We start from the raw sequence: 16,664 nt of genomic DNA on the forward strand, positions 1-16,664 counted from the left end.
GGGAGTGCTCTGAGGAATTGTTCGAGATGATACCAGCATCTCGTTTTTACCATCGCACCGCCCGCCACCGGAGTAGAGTTCATCCATACTACCTGGAGCCACTGCGGTCATCCACAGTGCGTTTCCAGAGATCTTTTTTGCCACGTACCATCCGGCTATGGAATGAGCTCCCCTCCGCGGTGTTTCCCGAGCGCTATGACATGTCCTTCTTCAAACGAGGCTTGTGGAGAGTATTAAGCGGTAGGCAGCGGCTTGGCTCTGCCCCTGGCATTGCTGAAGTCCATGGGCGACGGTAACCACTCACCATCAGGTGGGCCGTATGCCCGTCTGCCTACAAAGGCAATAAAAAAAAAAAAAAAAAAAAAAAAAAAAAAAAAAAAAAAAAAAAAAAAAAAAAAACATAGGCTACTTTTTTTAATTTTTTCTTTTTTTTTGGTTTCATGTGTGTTTTAATGTTTCCGAAGCGAAGCGAGGGCGGGTCGCTAGTCATTAATATACATGATGTGGTTCGCATAACACTTTTAATGGTAAAGTACTAAATCATTATTCAGGAAAAAAGTATGTTCTTTTATACAGTATAGCGGCTCGCTCCGGCTTCGCTCGGGTCTTTAACAAAATTTTCAACGATATTTGACGTTGTTTTATTTTTTTAAATAAAATAGCACTTATTGCGGCATAACTATAATAGTTAGACATATGCTGTCGCGACACTTTTTATAAATAATAATGTGTTCTACAAAGTCGTAGTACATTATTTTATTCATATCCCGCGCGCTCCCTAGGCGCGGGGACCTCGTAGAAGGTTCGGTCCCCGGCACGAAAAAAAAAAAGTGATAAAGTGACAGAAATGTCAAAAAGTTTGCCCTCACCTATGACGTCCAAGATGATTTTGTGGTTTTTCGTTGGGGATATCTTGAAGTCGACCCTGCAGCGATACAGAGCTCGGTCTGTTGCGATGATGTCTCGTATACGTAGCGATGACGGTGCTGTGGACAGCCACCTAGCCCTGCCGGCTAATACGTCGTCCGCCCAGTGCGCAGTTGGCCCTTTCACTCGTCCGTCGTAGCTGGGAACAAGATTACATTAGAAAAACAACTTTAATAGTTCAATTTAAGATGGCCGTCTTAGATTTTTTTATTGCTTATTTGGGTGGTCAAGCTCACAGCCCACCTGGTGTTAAGTGGTTACTGGAGCCCATAGACATCTACAACGTAAATGCGCCACCCACCTTGAGACATAAGTTCTAAGGTCTCAGTATAGTTTCAACGGCTGCCCTACCCTTCAAACCGAAACGCATTACTGCTTCACGGCAGAAATAGACTGGGTGGTGGTACCTACCCGCGCGGACTCACAAGAGGTCCTACCACCAGTTTAAGGGTAGGCAGCGGTTTGGCTCTGCCCCTGGCATTGTTGAAGTCCATGGGCGCGGTAACCACTCACCATGAGGTGGGCCGTATGCTTTTGTGTATACACGGGCATTAAAAATAAATAAAAGAGTTGCACAAGTTTTTAGACTTTTATCGTCTTTTGGGATCGTATTAAAATTAGATGGAGACTTCGATGTTTTTGCGAATTTTTTTTATTATTGCTTAGATGGGTGGTCGAGCTCACAGCCCACCTGGTGTTAAGTGGTTACTGGAGCCCATAGACATTTACAACGTAAATGCGCCACCCACCTTGAGACATAAGTTCTAAGGTCTCAGTATAGTTTCAACGGCTGCCCTACCCTTCAAACCGAAACGCATTACTGCTTCACGGCAGAAATAGACTGGGTGGTGGTACCTACCCGCGCGGACTCACAAGAGGTCCTACCACCAGTTTAAGGGTAGGCAGCGGTTTGGCTCTGCCCCTGGCATTGCTGAAGTCCATGGGCGCGGTAACCACTCACCATGAGGTGGGCCGTATGCTTGTCTGTATACACGGGCATTAAAAATAAATAAAAGAGTTGCACAAGTTTTTAGACTTTTATCGTCTTTTGGGATCGTATTAAAATTAGATGGAGACTTCGATGTTTTTGCGATTTTTTTTTATTATTGCTTAGATGGGTGGTCGAGCTCACAGCCCACCTGGTGTTAAGTGGTTACTGGAGCCCATAGACATTTACAACGTAAATGCGCCACCCACCTTGAGACATAAGTTCTAAGGTCTCAGTATAGTTTCAACGGCTGCCCTACCCTTCAAACCGAAACGCATTACTGCTTCACGGCAGAAATAGACTGGGTGGTGGTACCTACCCGCGCGGACTCACAAGAGGTCCTACCACCAGTTTAAGGGTAGGCAGCGGCTTGGCTCTGCCCCTGGCATTGCTGAAGTCCATGGGCGCGGTAACCACTCACCATGAGGTGGGCCGTATGCTCGTCTGTATACACGGGTATTAAAAATAAATAAAAGAGTTGCACAAGTTTTTAGACTTTTATCGTCTTTTGGGATCGTATTAAAATTAGATGGAGACTTCGATGTTTTTGCGATGCGTCCGCTACAAAATATGGCCTTCGTCACATTTCGTCAGAATCGAAAAAGAGTATTACGTGCCTTTATTCAGTCATTTGAAGCAACCCTCAACATTTGGCGGTAGGTTAGCGCTATCTTTTCAACATTGCCTTTAGTATAAAACAAGCGGCCTGCTCCGGCTCCGCTCGGGTCTTTAATAAAAATTTCAACGATATTTGACGCTGTTTTATTTTTTTTAAATAAAATAACACTTATTGCGGCATAACTATAATAGTTAGACATATGCTGTCGGGACACTTTTTGTAAATAATGATGTGTTCTACAAAGTCGTAGTACATTATTTTATACTATCATCAATAGTTTTCGCAGGACACGCGATGTAAAGAATATTTTAAGTAATTTTTTTACACCTTGGGTTACATTATTGGAGTTTTAGTAAGGATCCCTAATTTAAAAAAAATATATATAGCCTATGTCACTTGGGAATAGTGTAGTTTCCAAACAGTGAAATATTTTTTCAAATCGGTTCAGTAGCTTCGTAGCCTATTAAATACAAACAAACAAATCTTTCCTCTTTATAATATTAGTATAGAGTATAGATATATATATATGAGTTCCTTGTAAATGTGACTTACACGGTTCTATTAAGCTACAAGTGTGTGAAAATTCATAAAAAATTCTCCTTAAAATATCAATGTCATAATTCAATAACCAAGCATAACAAAAACTCGTTGCCGCGCCAACCTTCCGAGCCCCTTTCACGTGTCCCCTCAATTGAAAAATATCGAATGAAACATTAATCGACGGGCCCGCTAAGCGTACATCATCAATCAACATCGGGACCAACGAATAGACGCTGAAAATGTACACAAATACATCATAATCCGTCACCGAAACGCGAGAAATGTGACATTGGGGGAATTCGGGGCTCGATAGTTGGCTCTTACAATTCCTGTGCTTATTTCTTTTAGTATTCATAATCAGATGAGTCCACGACCACTTTGTGTGTAATGGCTAACGAAGACCAGACATCAAAATTTTTTTTATTGCCTTAGTAGGTAAACGAATTTTCCGGGTATAGCATGACGCAGTCTACTACTAAGTACCCTCCGTAAACCTCATCCGATGAAGCCCATGCTATAAATGCTCTCACTCACATTAAAACAGAAAGCTATCTCTGTCTTTTCATGAAATCTTCTATTAAAAAACGAGCTGTCCTTTTTTTTTGAAATGCAACATAGTAATACCTGGCAGAAACATACGGGGTTTTATATTTTTTAATATTGCTTTTTATGATTCCACACTTTGAAGCGGCGACTGCTTTGCGACACCAATTGACAGATTAGTGGTGCTGGCTTAATAAGTCGTTGTGGCTAAAGGGATAAGACGTCCGGTGCATTCGTATGTAGCGATGTACCATTTTTTCTAATGAAATACGTACTTAATAAATGTTCACGATTGACTTCCACGGTGAAGGAATAGCATCGTGTAATAAAAATCAAACCTGCAAAATTATAATTTGCGTAATTACTGGTCGTAGGACCTCTTGTGAGTCCGCAGGGTAGGTAACACCACCCTGCTTATTTCTGCCGTGAAGCAGTAATGCGTTTCAGTTTGAAGGGTGGGGCAGCCGTTGTGACTATACTAAGACCTTAGAACTCATATCTCAAGGTGGATGGCGGCATTTACGTTGTAGATGTCTATGGGCTCCAGTAACCACTAAACACCAGGCGGGCTGTGAGCTCATCCACCCAACTAAGCAATAAAAAAAACCTTGTCCGTGCGAGCTTACAGTATCACCGGGAAAACTGACGAAAGCTATCGTTTGGTTCAGATTTGAATATAAGGTAGCTCTTTAAATTCGCATCCAATTATGATCGCCGACGACCGTGCTATCGCAATAATTCATATTCAAATGCAAAGTCAAAACTAATTTCGGAGTTCACCACGCCAACGACCGTGCATATGGAATCCGTGTCTGAACGGCTTATAAAATATGCAGACATTGTCAGTGTGTATTATTGCCATGTGCCTTGTTATGTACGAATATATACTGACCGCACGATTACAACGGTCCTACCCACTTCTGTCTTTTATTGTTGAACGATCTCTTGACTCATCTGGTTTTGAATGGTTACTGAAGATTATAAGCAAGGTACCACCTTGAATATTTAGGACTATGTCTTCATTCCTAATAAATTAATTTTGTGCGAGTTTCACTTTCATTACAAGACGTTATTCCTTTATCGTGCAAGTCATCTGTTGTATTTTAACAATGGTACAGTCACATCTGTCGATGCGAGCACACCAAGCACTTTATCTTTTGAACCAATATGACTTCAAAGTGCTGTTAAGTGTTTCCGAATCAATCACAGAATAGTAGCGACCACCATAGATACCACCATCGTAGATACCACCACCCTGCCTATTTCTGCCGTGAATCCGTAATGAGTTTCGGCTTAAAGGGCGGGGCAGCCGTTGTAACTACTGAGACCTTAAAATCTTAGACCTTATCTCAAGTTGGGTGGCGCATTTAGGTCGTAGACGTCTATGCGCTCCAGTAACCACTTAACACCAGGTGGGCTGTGAATTCGTCCACCTATCTAAGCAATAAAAAAAACGGTCTATAGCTCAATTAACGACTAAACAACCGCTGGTCCGTGAGCTCGTCTAATCATTAAGCTCAACAAACAAAAGCATATCGTGATTTGACATAAAATTCCATACGCGAATGATCATATTTTGGTTACATAGTATAAAACAAAGTCGCTTTCTTTGTCCCTACATCCCTTTGTATGCTTAAATCTTTAAAACTACGCAAACGGATTTTGATGCGGTTTTTTTTAATAGATAGAGTGATTGAAGAGGAAGGTTTATATGTATAATAACATTCATTAAGTAGTGGAGAAATCAATAATAAATTACAGTTTCCGAAGCGAAGCGAGGGCGGGTCGTTAGTTGTTTTATAAATCACTAGAGGTCCCGCAGTAGTCGGAATTCGACTATAATTAATTGGAATTGTAAGTTTGTACACTATTATGATTGTATTTTCAACGCTAAGGCTAACCTATAAAAATATTAATAAAGACAAACAATATTTAATCTATTCTCAATTTGACCACAGACGTCAAGAACAAAAGTTTGACAATAAATAAATAGTATGCATGCGTGTGTGTGTCAAATACATGGTAGTGTGTGTAATGTTTTCTTTATTGATTTAATGTATCTTTTATCTATTATTTAAAAAAAATATTAGCATTGTGCACTTCTTCTCTATATTCTCTATAAGTGTGGAAAATTTCATACTCCTCCGTCCACGCAATTTTCGTAAAAAGGGATACAAAGTTTTTACTTCACGTATTAATATATAGATTCAAAACTGCACTGCATCACTCGAAACGTAATCTAAGAACATTTTCTCGCTGCTGCCGTTACTGAAAATGACTTCGTTCTCAGGAAAATTCGAGAACACGTCATAGCTAGTTTACAGGACGTTGTTCCGGCGTTGCACGCGACCGACCCTTATTACAAAGCGAAAAAAAAAGAAGAAAAGAATAAGGTAGAACAACGTGCTTGGAAATAGAAAGCAATTTCCATTGTACCGCGGCGTCCTTTGGAAACGAATGCAGTGCCGAGACTGTAATAAGCACGAGTGAGGCGAACTTCGAAATGGTATACCATTATAATTGAATATGCAATTTCGAAAAGGGCACATGTCGCATATTTTGTCAAATACGTTTTTTCATATACATGTAGCTTTGACGCTTACCCACACCCATTTTATAATAATTCCAGTAATTTTCAATTGCTATTTAACACATAAATATATCTCAAAATTTAATGTTTTAAATTTTACACTGCTTTAGAAAATAATCAGTTTTTTTTCATTTCCTGAACATTTTACATTTTCAGAGATGTGCCCTTTTCGAAATTGCATATTCAATTAGGTTCTATATTTTATCGACTACAACTTCGAAAAATATCATATTCAAGACTTTCCTCACTATGATACAAACTACACTAATATGGTAAAATATAAAATATAAATCATTTTTACTAGTGGTAGCACCTCTTGTGAGTCCGAGCGGGTAGGTACCACCACCCAGCCTTTTTTTTCCGTGAAGCACTAATGCGTTTCGGTTTGAAGGGTGGGGCAGCCGTAGTCTATACTGTGTAGGGCTATACTGAGACCTTAGAACTATATATATACAGAACAAGTATGTTCACTATTAGTCTTAAGTGATGTGCTCTGTATTCTCATAGTCAATGTGCAATGCTTTATTGAAATAATTTGAAATCTTTTAGTAATTATTTTTCAAATAACCATTTTCACCTTCATCTGCAATGCTTTATTGAAATAATTTGAAATCTTTTAGTAATTATTTTTCAAATAACCATTTTCACCTTCATCGATCTCTTTTTAATACGCTTCTATTAGCTTCAGACGTATGTATGTTTGTAACGGAATCTTTGGACATGATTTTAACCCTCTTCAAAACCTCGGATTAACTCGAAATTTGGTATACTTATTTTAAACTATTACTTAATTACAATAAGACCTTCAATGAAATTAATTTGGTAAATGCATTTGTTTAGCGATAAAAAAGCTGCTTAGGATCATAGTACATATATGTAACTAAGTACATTTTGTGATATAAGTCTTGCTTTAAAAAAGAGTAATAGAGATAATGGGTTATAGAACATTCGTAGGTTGTAAGAAAAAAATAAGTGTAGCGTGCCTTAATACTAATAAATTATAATTAAAATAGAAATACATTTCATTTTTGAATTTGATTTGATACTTTTTTATTGAGATTTCGCGTTGACTACCGATGTTCATTTAATTTGAAATTTGATCATCTTTCCATGCAATGCAAATATTTTCATTATCTTAAACCTGCTTTTTACTTTTAAATTCACCGCTCAAAGAATAAATGTCCACATACAACTTGTGCATTGTACCACGCACCATCTTTTGTAATATATATGTTTATTTATTACTCATAGTTAAGAAACCACTTCGAAATTATAACGAAGAAAAATATGAGATTTCTCAGTGGCATTAACATACCCTGTACGTTTTTATTTTTTTTATTTATGTTGCCCTTGTAGGTAGACGAGCATTCCACCCACCCACCTGATGGTGAGTGATTACTGTCACCCATGGACTTCGGCAATGGCAGGGGCAGAGCCAAGTCGATCTTCCATATCACCCCCAAAATAAGAAAGAGATGGACATATGAACATTGCGATCCCTCGTCAATCAGTCAAAAGACTGCTCAATAATATATCTGTCACATTCGACCAATACGATGTCAGCCTCCAGAATCGAGCTATAAGGAACGTCTCGAAGTACGATAATAGCCGTACTTAGTCGAGTAACGTGATCCCAATCTGTTGAACGAGACAGACAAGCAAAAAAGAACCTTAACGCACAAGATTTACGATTTAAACGACAAATGAAGCTGTAATTCGATATACAATAGAATTTAAATTGTTCCGTAAGATTATTCGTGTTCAATTTTCATTTATTAAAATACAAATAATGAACTTTCTTTTCCGCGAATCTTCGTAATCGCTACACTAGAGAATGACCGGCTTGAAGCAATTTCCAGTGGCGTGTTTCTTGCAACGGCTTTTGCCTTCGTGAAACGTTCGCCGGGTTTTATTGTGGGAATTCATAATGTGTTTTTTTTTTTCAAGTATAATTTAATAGCCGTTTCAACTCGCTCCAATTAAGCTTAGTGCCTATTGTTTTGAGTTTTTTTTTTGTGTACAATGCTTTACACTTGATTTCGGATAAACGATGTTTATCGTAAATACCTGCCTTTATTTCAAGGACTTTTGAATGTTAAATTAAGCGGAATCAAAGTTAAAGTACAAAAAAATTTTTACTCTAAAAGTTAGCTTACTGTAAGAAATCGAGTTATAATGAAAACATTGAAGTTTGCAGTTATAAAATAACTTTTTACTTAATTAGACCCTCGATCATAGTTCGCTTAGCGTCCCAAAATTAGAATATTCAACAGATTCTTCAAAAGTATAATAGGCGTACAGAGTTTTTTTTAAAACTCAAATAGCCACAGATTGGTTTCGAACATACTGCATTACCAATAACTATACGATTAGCAAATTTACAAATGTCTACATTATATTAAATGTTTACATAATAAAATTAAGATGGCACCATTGTCATTAATTTACCGATATAAGACTTTTACCTTGCTACTACTTTTACAGGAAGAGATAGACCTAAGAAAAACTGGATGGATTGCGTGAAAGATGTTTTTTTTTTTTATTGCCCTTGTAGGCAGACGAGCATACGGCCCACCTGATGGTGAGTGGTTACCGTCGCCCATGGACTTCAGCAATGCCAGGGGCAGAGCTAAGCCGCTGCCTACCGCTAAATAAGGAAAGAGTCAGCGAAGAAATGGTATATGATAGAGGAGTATGGAAAGAGAAGACAAATTGCGCCGACCCCAGGTGACTGGAGGAAGGGCCGGAAAACGATGATAATGATGAAGACTTTACCATGCAAACAATTTGGGAAAACACTAAATAAATTAATCTTTCACTAAATGAACTCGAATTTAACTCACCTGTAAATAGGAACATCGTCTTTATACCAAACGACTAGTAAGAGCACATCGGCTGGCTGCGGCGAGCGGGTATCGCACGGGAGTGTCGCGTCGCCGCCAGACACAGCTGACACTTTGACCATGTCTAGGGACTCGGCAGTGACACTCGAAGCGGGTGTCAGACCTGTTGACAGTTAAACAAAAATAGTATAGTAATATTTCAGCATTAGCTCCGTTTACCTTATTATCGAGAAAATCATTGGTTTTTAAATGAAAAGTGGTTTTGGTTATGAAAGTTATTTTCGTGTCTGGTTGCTGGAAGTTTTGAATATTAGGAGAGAGAGAATAGTTAAATTGCGACAATGTTTATTACTGTTTCAATAAAAGTAGAAAAATCACTATACAGCTAGTTAACAAATCATGAAATTAGAAAAAAAATCCTAATCCCAAAATGAGGATCACGATCAGTCAAGAAAAGAATATTCACGAGTCGATTTCCCTTCGAAATCGTTCGCGAAATTCCGAATTGTTCGCTGTGAAGGCGAGGCGAGATCGTGACAAATGGCTCGATTAACAATCCCCAGTCTACGAAGGAGATGGTGCGACTAACGATGCAATATATCAAAGGATTTTTCGCAATGCTGACGAAACTCTGCCCCGTTTCCTTGTTAAGAATCGATGCGATAATTGTATTGTTTCGAATGATCGACTCAAGATGGCGGCCCACTGTCTTCTCGAGTTTCATTCGTAAATAAAGCGTAGTTACTCTTGTAGTAGTATCGAAAGTAGAGTATACTTTTTAATGTAGCATTTTTTTTATTCTTTTATTGCTTTTTTTATAGCTTAGATGGGTGGACGAGCTCACAGCCCACCTGGTGTTAAGTGGTTACTGGAGCCAATACACATCTACGACGTAAATGCGCCGCCAGGATCCCGTAGCCACTTAACACCAGGTGGGCTGTGAGCTCGTCCACCCAACTAAGCAATAAAAAATAAATAAATACGTATTCTCTCTAACAAGCTGCAGAGAAGAAACAGCTTCTCAACATGTTACGTGTAATAATAATTCGACACTTGAAAGGCAAACATGACTAAGCGACAATAACTGCTTTGTACATAAATGATAGGCAATAACCATATTCGATGCGCAAAAAATATATATTTCTAGGTCTATTAAAATAATATCAATCCTACAGCTACTAACTAGATTCTACTACAGCTAGATTCGTTAAAATAAATTTTGTTTTCATGTATTTCAACTTTCAATTAGTCTACTGTAAAGTTCACGCATAGTCGCTTAGTCACGTTTGCCTTTCAAGCGTCGATTACGATTCGCGAAAATGCACAATATAACGACTCAAATTACATGATGTAATATAAATGCAGCTCAATTAATAAGGCGACAAAATTTGATTTACTGTTAATGTGAGTCTTTCAATTAATCCGAATTGCTTTTAAAGTAAAGCTGCATAACGAAAATTGAATTTTACTGAACTTAAAACATATTATGAACCACAAACCACACGAGTAGGTATCACCTTCATGTTATGTCTATAGATTACGTCAACCAGTTCATATGGGGTGGGTCGAGAGATAGGTTTTGTATCTAGAGCAAATGGAATAATTCAGATTGATTCTAGGTGACTAATTAAGAGTATTTATTGTTAAATCGACCTAAGCGCATTTTGACACAGGAGGATAATTTTTAGAACTCGAATTTCATTATGACATTACCGCAGATTTAAGCAGGATAATAATAACCTTATAGCGATTTATTCAAACAAATTCTCCATAATTACGAGTAATCTCACGTACAACATTTAATTCAAGACCAAAGACATTAGGACCAAAATCAACAAACAAAACCATCCTAATTCCAAAACGTCAAAACAAGCATTAATTCAATTAATAATTTTAGTACATGTGTTTGCTCATTCAGAACTCCAGTCTCCCGGGAATGTGCACCTAATTCTAGTTGTTATTAACATGTCATAACGACAGCAACCTTAATACGCAGTATTAACCTAGTTTTGCTTATAATCTAGATATGTGAAAGCTTTCTGGTGTATGTCGGATTTGTATGGTAAAATTTTCCAAGGTTTCCACGAATTTCACATTGAAAACAATGGAATTGGAAATAACTGCTGCGGAATTAATCAGTTTGAACCTGTTGTATACGCTGAGTACTTATTGGTATAGGAATAATACACAAAGAACGCCAGAATAATCTCTGCGGGATTTTAAAATAATGATGGTAAAATAATGATGGACAAAATTATTTTATGTTATTATGAGCCGAATTCACGTTGTGATTGCATCGATAGCTACTTTTCACCGTAAGGGTTATGAGTTTTTGTCTCTCGATCTATATCAATTAATGAAAAAGATATGTGGGTGGAATTTAGTGTTCAAGAACAAATTATACAATACTCGGCCAAGTCGGGACTCAAATGTCCGTATATCCTGGTTGGTAGCTCTACGAAGAGTCTCTATTTAATTTCTTATATTCTTATATTATTATTATATCCGAATATTATTCTTTGTTTAAAGATGATGAATGATTTGTTCCGAGAGACTCTTCGTATACCGCTTAAGATGTTTCGATGTATTTCTCGCATAGCCGCTACCAAGAATTTTATATCCGCCCAACTTTTAGATCCGCCAAGACTTTCCGGCGGCATCTTACATTTAAATACATGTCAGCATGTGGCAGGATATATGTTAGCGCAAAATTTCATGCATTAAAGCTTTCTGCATTTTAGATATTTTATAAAAATAATACATGCCAAACTAGGTTAAGGTGCCTTTTAGTTTGATAAATTATGACAAGAAACCTACAGCAAATCGATAAAAAGGGGCTAAAGCTCTATCTTCAAATCTATTTCTCTAATCTTATAAGTAACGCTTATCAGGAGAGCCGTACATCCATTGATAAAAGCTCATTCTTGGTACAATAGTTTGGACCAATTCATTTAGATTGGTAGATATAGGTAGAAAACGGTAGCATCTGGGGATGTATCTTGATGCTCTACGAGTATAGTCGGTGAGTGATATTAAGTTATAAAGTCTCCATATCTTATATAAATGAAAGAAAAAAATTAAATGGAAAGTTATGAAATATAAAATTGTCAAAGTGGTCAATCACTCCATAAATATAGTAAATTAATATGATTTTCCATATCATTAAAATCTGTAAACAATTCCTTCGATCTCCTCTTTATTACGCAAAGAATATTAATCAGCTCTTAAAATAAGATATATAAATACTTGCTAGATAAATGCATACATACGAACTTATAATATATACTCTCCTTGGGTTTTTTTCATGTTGAAGCTGATGATTGAATTGACTGAAAAAATGTGCACTATTCTGTATTAATTGGCTATGGCTTGTATCTTAAATAACACTGGTATATTTGCGCATTGTAACAGCGCTTGCCTATAAAAATAATAAAATAGTTTACGTAGCGACAATTTCGAACTGGCGTTTCCCTAAATAACTAATAAAACGTTCTTCTAAAACATTTTCACATAGTTTCTCAGTTGTAAAACAGCATGTGACCAGCTTTCATTGAAGTGCTCGACAGTACGTGACTGCGCTACGGTACGGTCGTGCACGAAATTTGCGAGGGGCGCGTGCACTAAGAATCGTGACGCGACGGATATAAAAGTAATATTCGTTATATTTTTTTCTTTCTGAATCCAGAAGTAGGTCGATCATTTCTAGAAAAAAGAAACTAACTTCTGAAAACAAGAATATAATATATGTCGTGGATAACGACTTTTAGTTGTCGTGGATGACGACTTTTAGTAATATTAAGACGGTGGTTATGATTATTATTTTAAATGATGAAATGTTGTTTTGATAAATATCACAAAATGAAGGGTAGACTCGGTAACGCCACAGTTATAAAATGGCGGTACGTGGACAGAGTCGTGGCATTCGTGTCAGACAGTGATTCCGTCCGTCTCAGCCATAGACCTATATAGTAGGGACACGACATATTGTTCTATACGTACAATTGCTTATATAAATAGCACCCATTTTGAAGGCACATACATAAACATATATCTATCTCGTTCCTACTCAGCACTTTAACTCGCAGGAAAACAATATAACAGTATTTCAGTGCGTACATAAAATGAAACATGAATATACGTAAATATCTCCGTCTCCGTCTAATGAGGCCGAAAATCCGCCATGTTTAGCGCGCCAAATGTCATTGTCACGTCAGTTCGGCCGTCTGTTTTGGGTTGTACATTATTTATTGACTTTGATATCGATTTAATATGATTGATTATATAAAATTTCATAATTTATCATGCTTAAAACATACAAAAATAATAATTAAAACGTATTTTATAGGATCTCAAGAAAGTCGATGCCCTAAAACTATTATCTATATGTATTTAAATTCATTATGGAGCCCTCATCCGAAAAATCCATTTTTCGGTCGGAATCTATTGATCATGACACTAATCATAAATACCACTTTAAAATATGTCATCAAAACATATTTAGACATTCTGTTTAGATATTTCGGGAAAAAGGCTAGCGACAAAATCTCTTCGGAACTATTTAAATAAAATAGTTTTATTCCGCAGTGAGTAAAACACTATTGTAAATTTGTTAAATATTTAATAATTAAGTGATTTTAGAGAGGAAGTCACAAGGAATGACGTTTGTAATTAATGAATAAATGTTCTGTAGGTGTTTTTTTTTTCACGCGGTCCCTTGATAAGTTTAAAATTTGAATCACTCTCAAGCGAAAGTGATTCAAATGGTGCGGCGCATCTTCCTTGGGGTGCGCTGCGGTAGTATGTTACGGACTTTAGAGTCAGCAAAACAATTAAAATAGATTGTAATAGTCTAAGAAAAATACGTACTCAAAACACGATAACATTTAGCATGCTAGAAATGGGCTGATAGCTTTGAACTACGCCATATCTTTGTGTTTTGCGACAAACGACAACTTTATAAAATCAGTGTACCAACTTTTAAAAATCATCATATCGTTTACTTGGCAAATTCGAAGGACGAACTTGTCTTAGATTTCACCCATATAAATCATATCATATTTGCACATAACAATATACCTACTTACTTCCCATTAAAGTATAAATTCTACAAATAAATAATACTCAACAATATTTAAAATAAAATGAGCCAAGAACGTTTATCGATAAAACCTGATAACATTGAAATCTTTTGTACAGCACTAAAGCCGCCATGTTTTGTGGCCAGATGACGTCACAGTGGCACGAAATTTTGGTTGACGTTTCATTTCCATAGGTTTCCTACTTCATTGGTCTCAGCAGTGAGTCTCTGACGGTCAGTCAGTCAGTCAGTCGGTCTGTCGGTATGTGCAACGAAACTGTCGGTTTATCCTGTCATTGTGAAAGTTGTGTGTGTTGAGTTTCAATAATTATTATTCAAAAGGTTTTATTGACTTTTTATAAACTGAGTTCAACCAAATACGAGTGATGACGGAAACTACCGCTCAGCCATCCCCGCCGCCGCCGCCGACATCAGAAGTGAGATCAGGACTCTACTCTCACTGGCGTGACGTGTTTGAACATGTTCGAAGTACAGCGAAAAAACATGATGCAGATCAGAAATCAGAATACCAGTAACGGTATGTGAGATCACGGGTCGGAAATTCATCGGGAACAGACAGATGCCGATCCATGTGCTTGGTGCGCTACGGTTGATATGTACCTCGATGAACGTCTACTGGATGGTGCGTAGCTCATTGTAGTCTTCAGTGGAGCCCTGAAAGGCGGTGCCTTATCATGTTGTCGCGGATTTCACAAGTAAGTGTCACATGGAGGCATTTGCGACTTATTTCTCGCTCGTTATGCAAAATTCTTGCTGCGACGCTTATCAATTTAAGCAATGGTAAGCCACAAAAGCGTGAATGCAGCATACGCAAGTCGTGTAATAACGTCTGCTACCTCGACGGAAGATCTGAGCCACGAAGAAATCGTCACATCTTACGTTCTGGCTCATGTTTCCCAGTTGACTCTCGACTTATCACATGGCATTTACTAGCGGAAATACAACACGTTACAAGCTATTGCAAGAAATTAAGGCAAGTGCAAGTCTCAAGTGAAACTTCGATCGCAATAATGGATCTGTCATGACGAGTGGGTAGTTCCGACACGAATCGTTTTTAAGCCAATGACTACTGCTAGAGTTACATGGCACTAGTGCAGTAAACCAGGACATGAGACTGAATTGTCGCTGAAATTTTAGTATCTACTAGATTCAATACCAATAACATTACACGTTCGATGACTTCGGGCTCCAGCAAGCAAGCAAACAAGAAAGCAAGCAAGTTTCCGTGGGGAAGTAAAATTGACACATCTGAAGTCGTCGTGACCTGTAAGATAAGACGTCCGGTGCGTTCGTGTCTGGCGATGCGGCGGTGTTCGGGTTCCGCTGGCGGATGCAGGTTTTTCCGATGAAGTGCGTGCTTGTGCGTACTTGACAAGTGTTCGCGGTTGGCTTCCTCAGTGTGGGAGTAACATCGTGTAGGAGAGGTGGAACCCGTAAAATTTTAGTTTGCGTGGTGGCTGGTAAGATTTGTTGCGGTAAGAAGTTTGCATGGTTATAAAATGTCTTGTGAGTCTGCACAGGTAGCCGGAGGTGAGACTTCCGCGGTCGCGGCCTACCCAGTCTGCGAGAACCGGGCAGATCGCCTCAACGGTACGGAGGCCGGCCGACGGGTCCGCCAAACGACGAGACCACGCCTCTAGCACGGACTGCCGAGATTGGAGCCCCCGCGCTCCGGCTACACTTGCGCTAGGGCGCGCCGCCTCGTAGGAGACTGTGAGGTATCCTTGAATAACTCTGACTGCGATCGCGCGCTGCCGGCGTCGCAGCGCGGCGACGTTCTCGTGGGTAAGGACGTGGCACCAGACGGGTGCTCCGTATAGTGCCATCGACCGCACGGGTACCATCACCCTGCCTATTTCTGCCGTGAAGCAGTGGTGTATTTCGGTTTGAAGGGTGGGGCAGCGGTTATAACTATACTGAGACCTTAGAACTTCTACTGTGACTGTGGATGTCTATGGGTTCCAGTAACCACTTAACACCAGGTGGGCTGTGAGCTCGTCCACACATTAAAACGAAGAGCGTAATCAAACGAAATTAGATCCGAAGTTTAAAGGGCCGTTTAAAGTAGTTGAAGTATTGGATGGTGACCGTTGCACATTGAAAGCTTTAAATTCAAAACGTACTTACAAATACCCACATGATAGGCTAAGAAAAATGCCAGCATGACACATACCAGTCGAGGTTGATGTAAATGATGATGATGAAGAGCAAGCTTAAATTGTGGTGAAAACTCGAGTAAGGATAGTCTATCGGTCGTATTGTGTTCGACCGTACCAGTAGCTATTACGTAGTCGTAGCCCGGTAGAAATCGGTTGTCTCTTGAGGCAACTCAAGTAGTCCGTGGGTACGCGGTGCGCGTTTGGCTCTGGCGGAGGTCGGGGTCTGTAAAGACCATCGTGTGTAGTCAGCGGGTGATGCACACGGGCGATCCACGCTGTGGATGCGCACCATGAGGGCAATTGCGATTGCTGGTCGGCTGGAAAGCCGTGGCGTTAGATATTTTTACTCGGAAGTTT

General features: G+C 38.7%; 1 protein-coding gene across 1 annotated transcript in view; it reads right to left on the reverse strand.

The window, feature by feature from the left end:
• The window catches only part of LOC114239698 (kin of IRRE-like protein 2), a 198,986-nt gene that overhangs the window by 64,459 nt on the left and 117,863 nt on the right, over positions 1-16,664 (reverse strand). Inside the window, exons 3-4 of the mRNA XM_028170043.2 lie at positions 9,051-9,213; positions 870-1,066 (exon numbers count right to left, since the gene is read on the reverse strand). Coding sequence (XP_028025844.2) covers positions 870-1,066; positions 9,051-9,213 — 360 coding nt within the window. The remainder of the gene's footprint in view (positions 1-869; positions 1,067-9,050; positions 9,214-16,664) is intronic.

Source organism: Bombyx mandarina, chromosome 13 (genome assembly GCF_030267445.1).
Source record: "Bombyx mandarina strain Sakado chromosome 13, ASM3026744v2".
NCBI classification, from domain to species: Eukaryota; Metazoa; Arthropoda; class Insecta; order Lepidoptera; family Bombycidae; genus Bombyx; species Bombyx mandarina.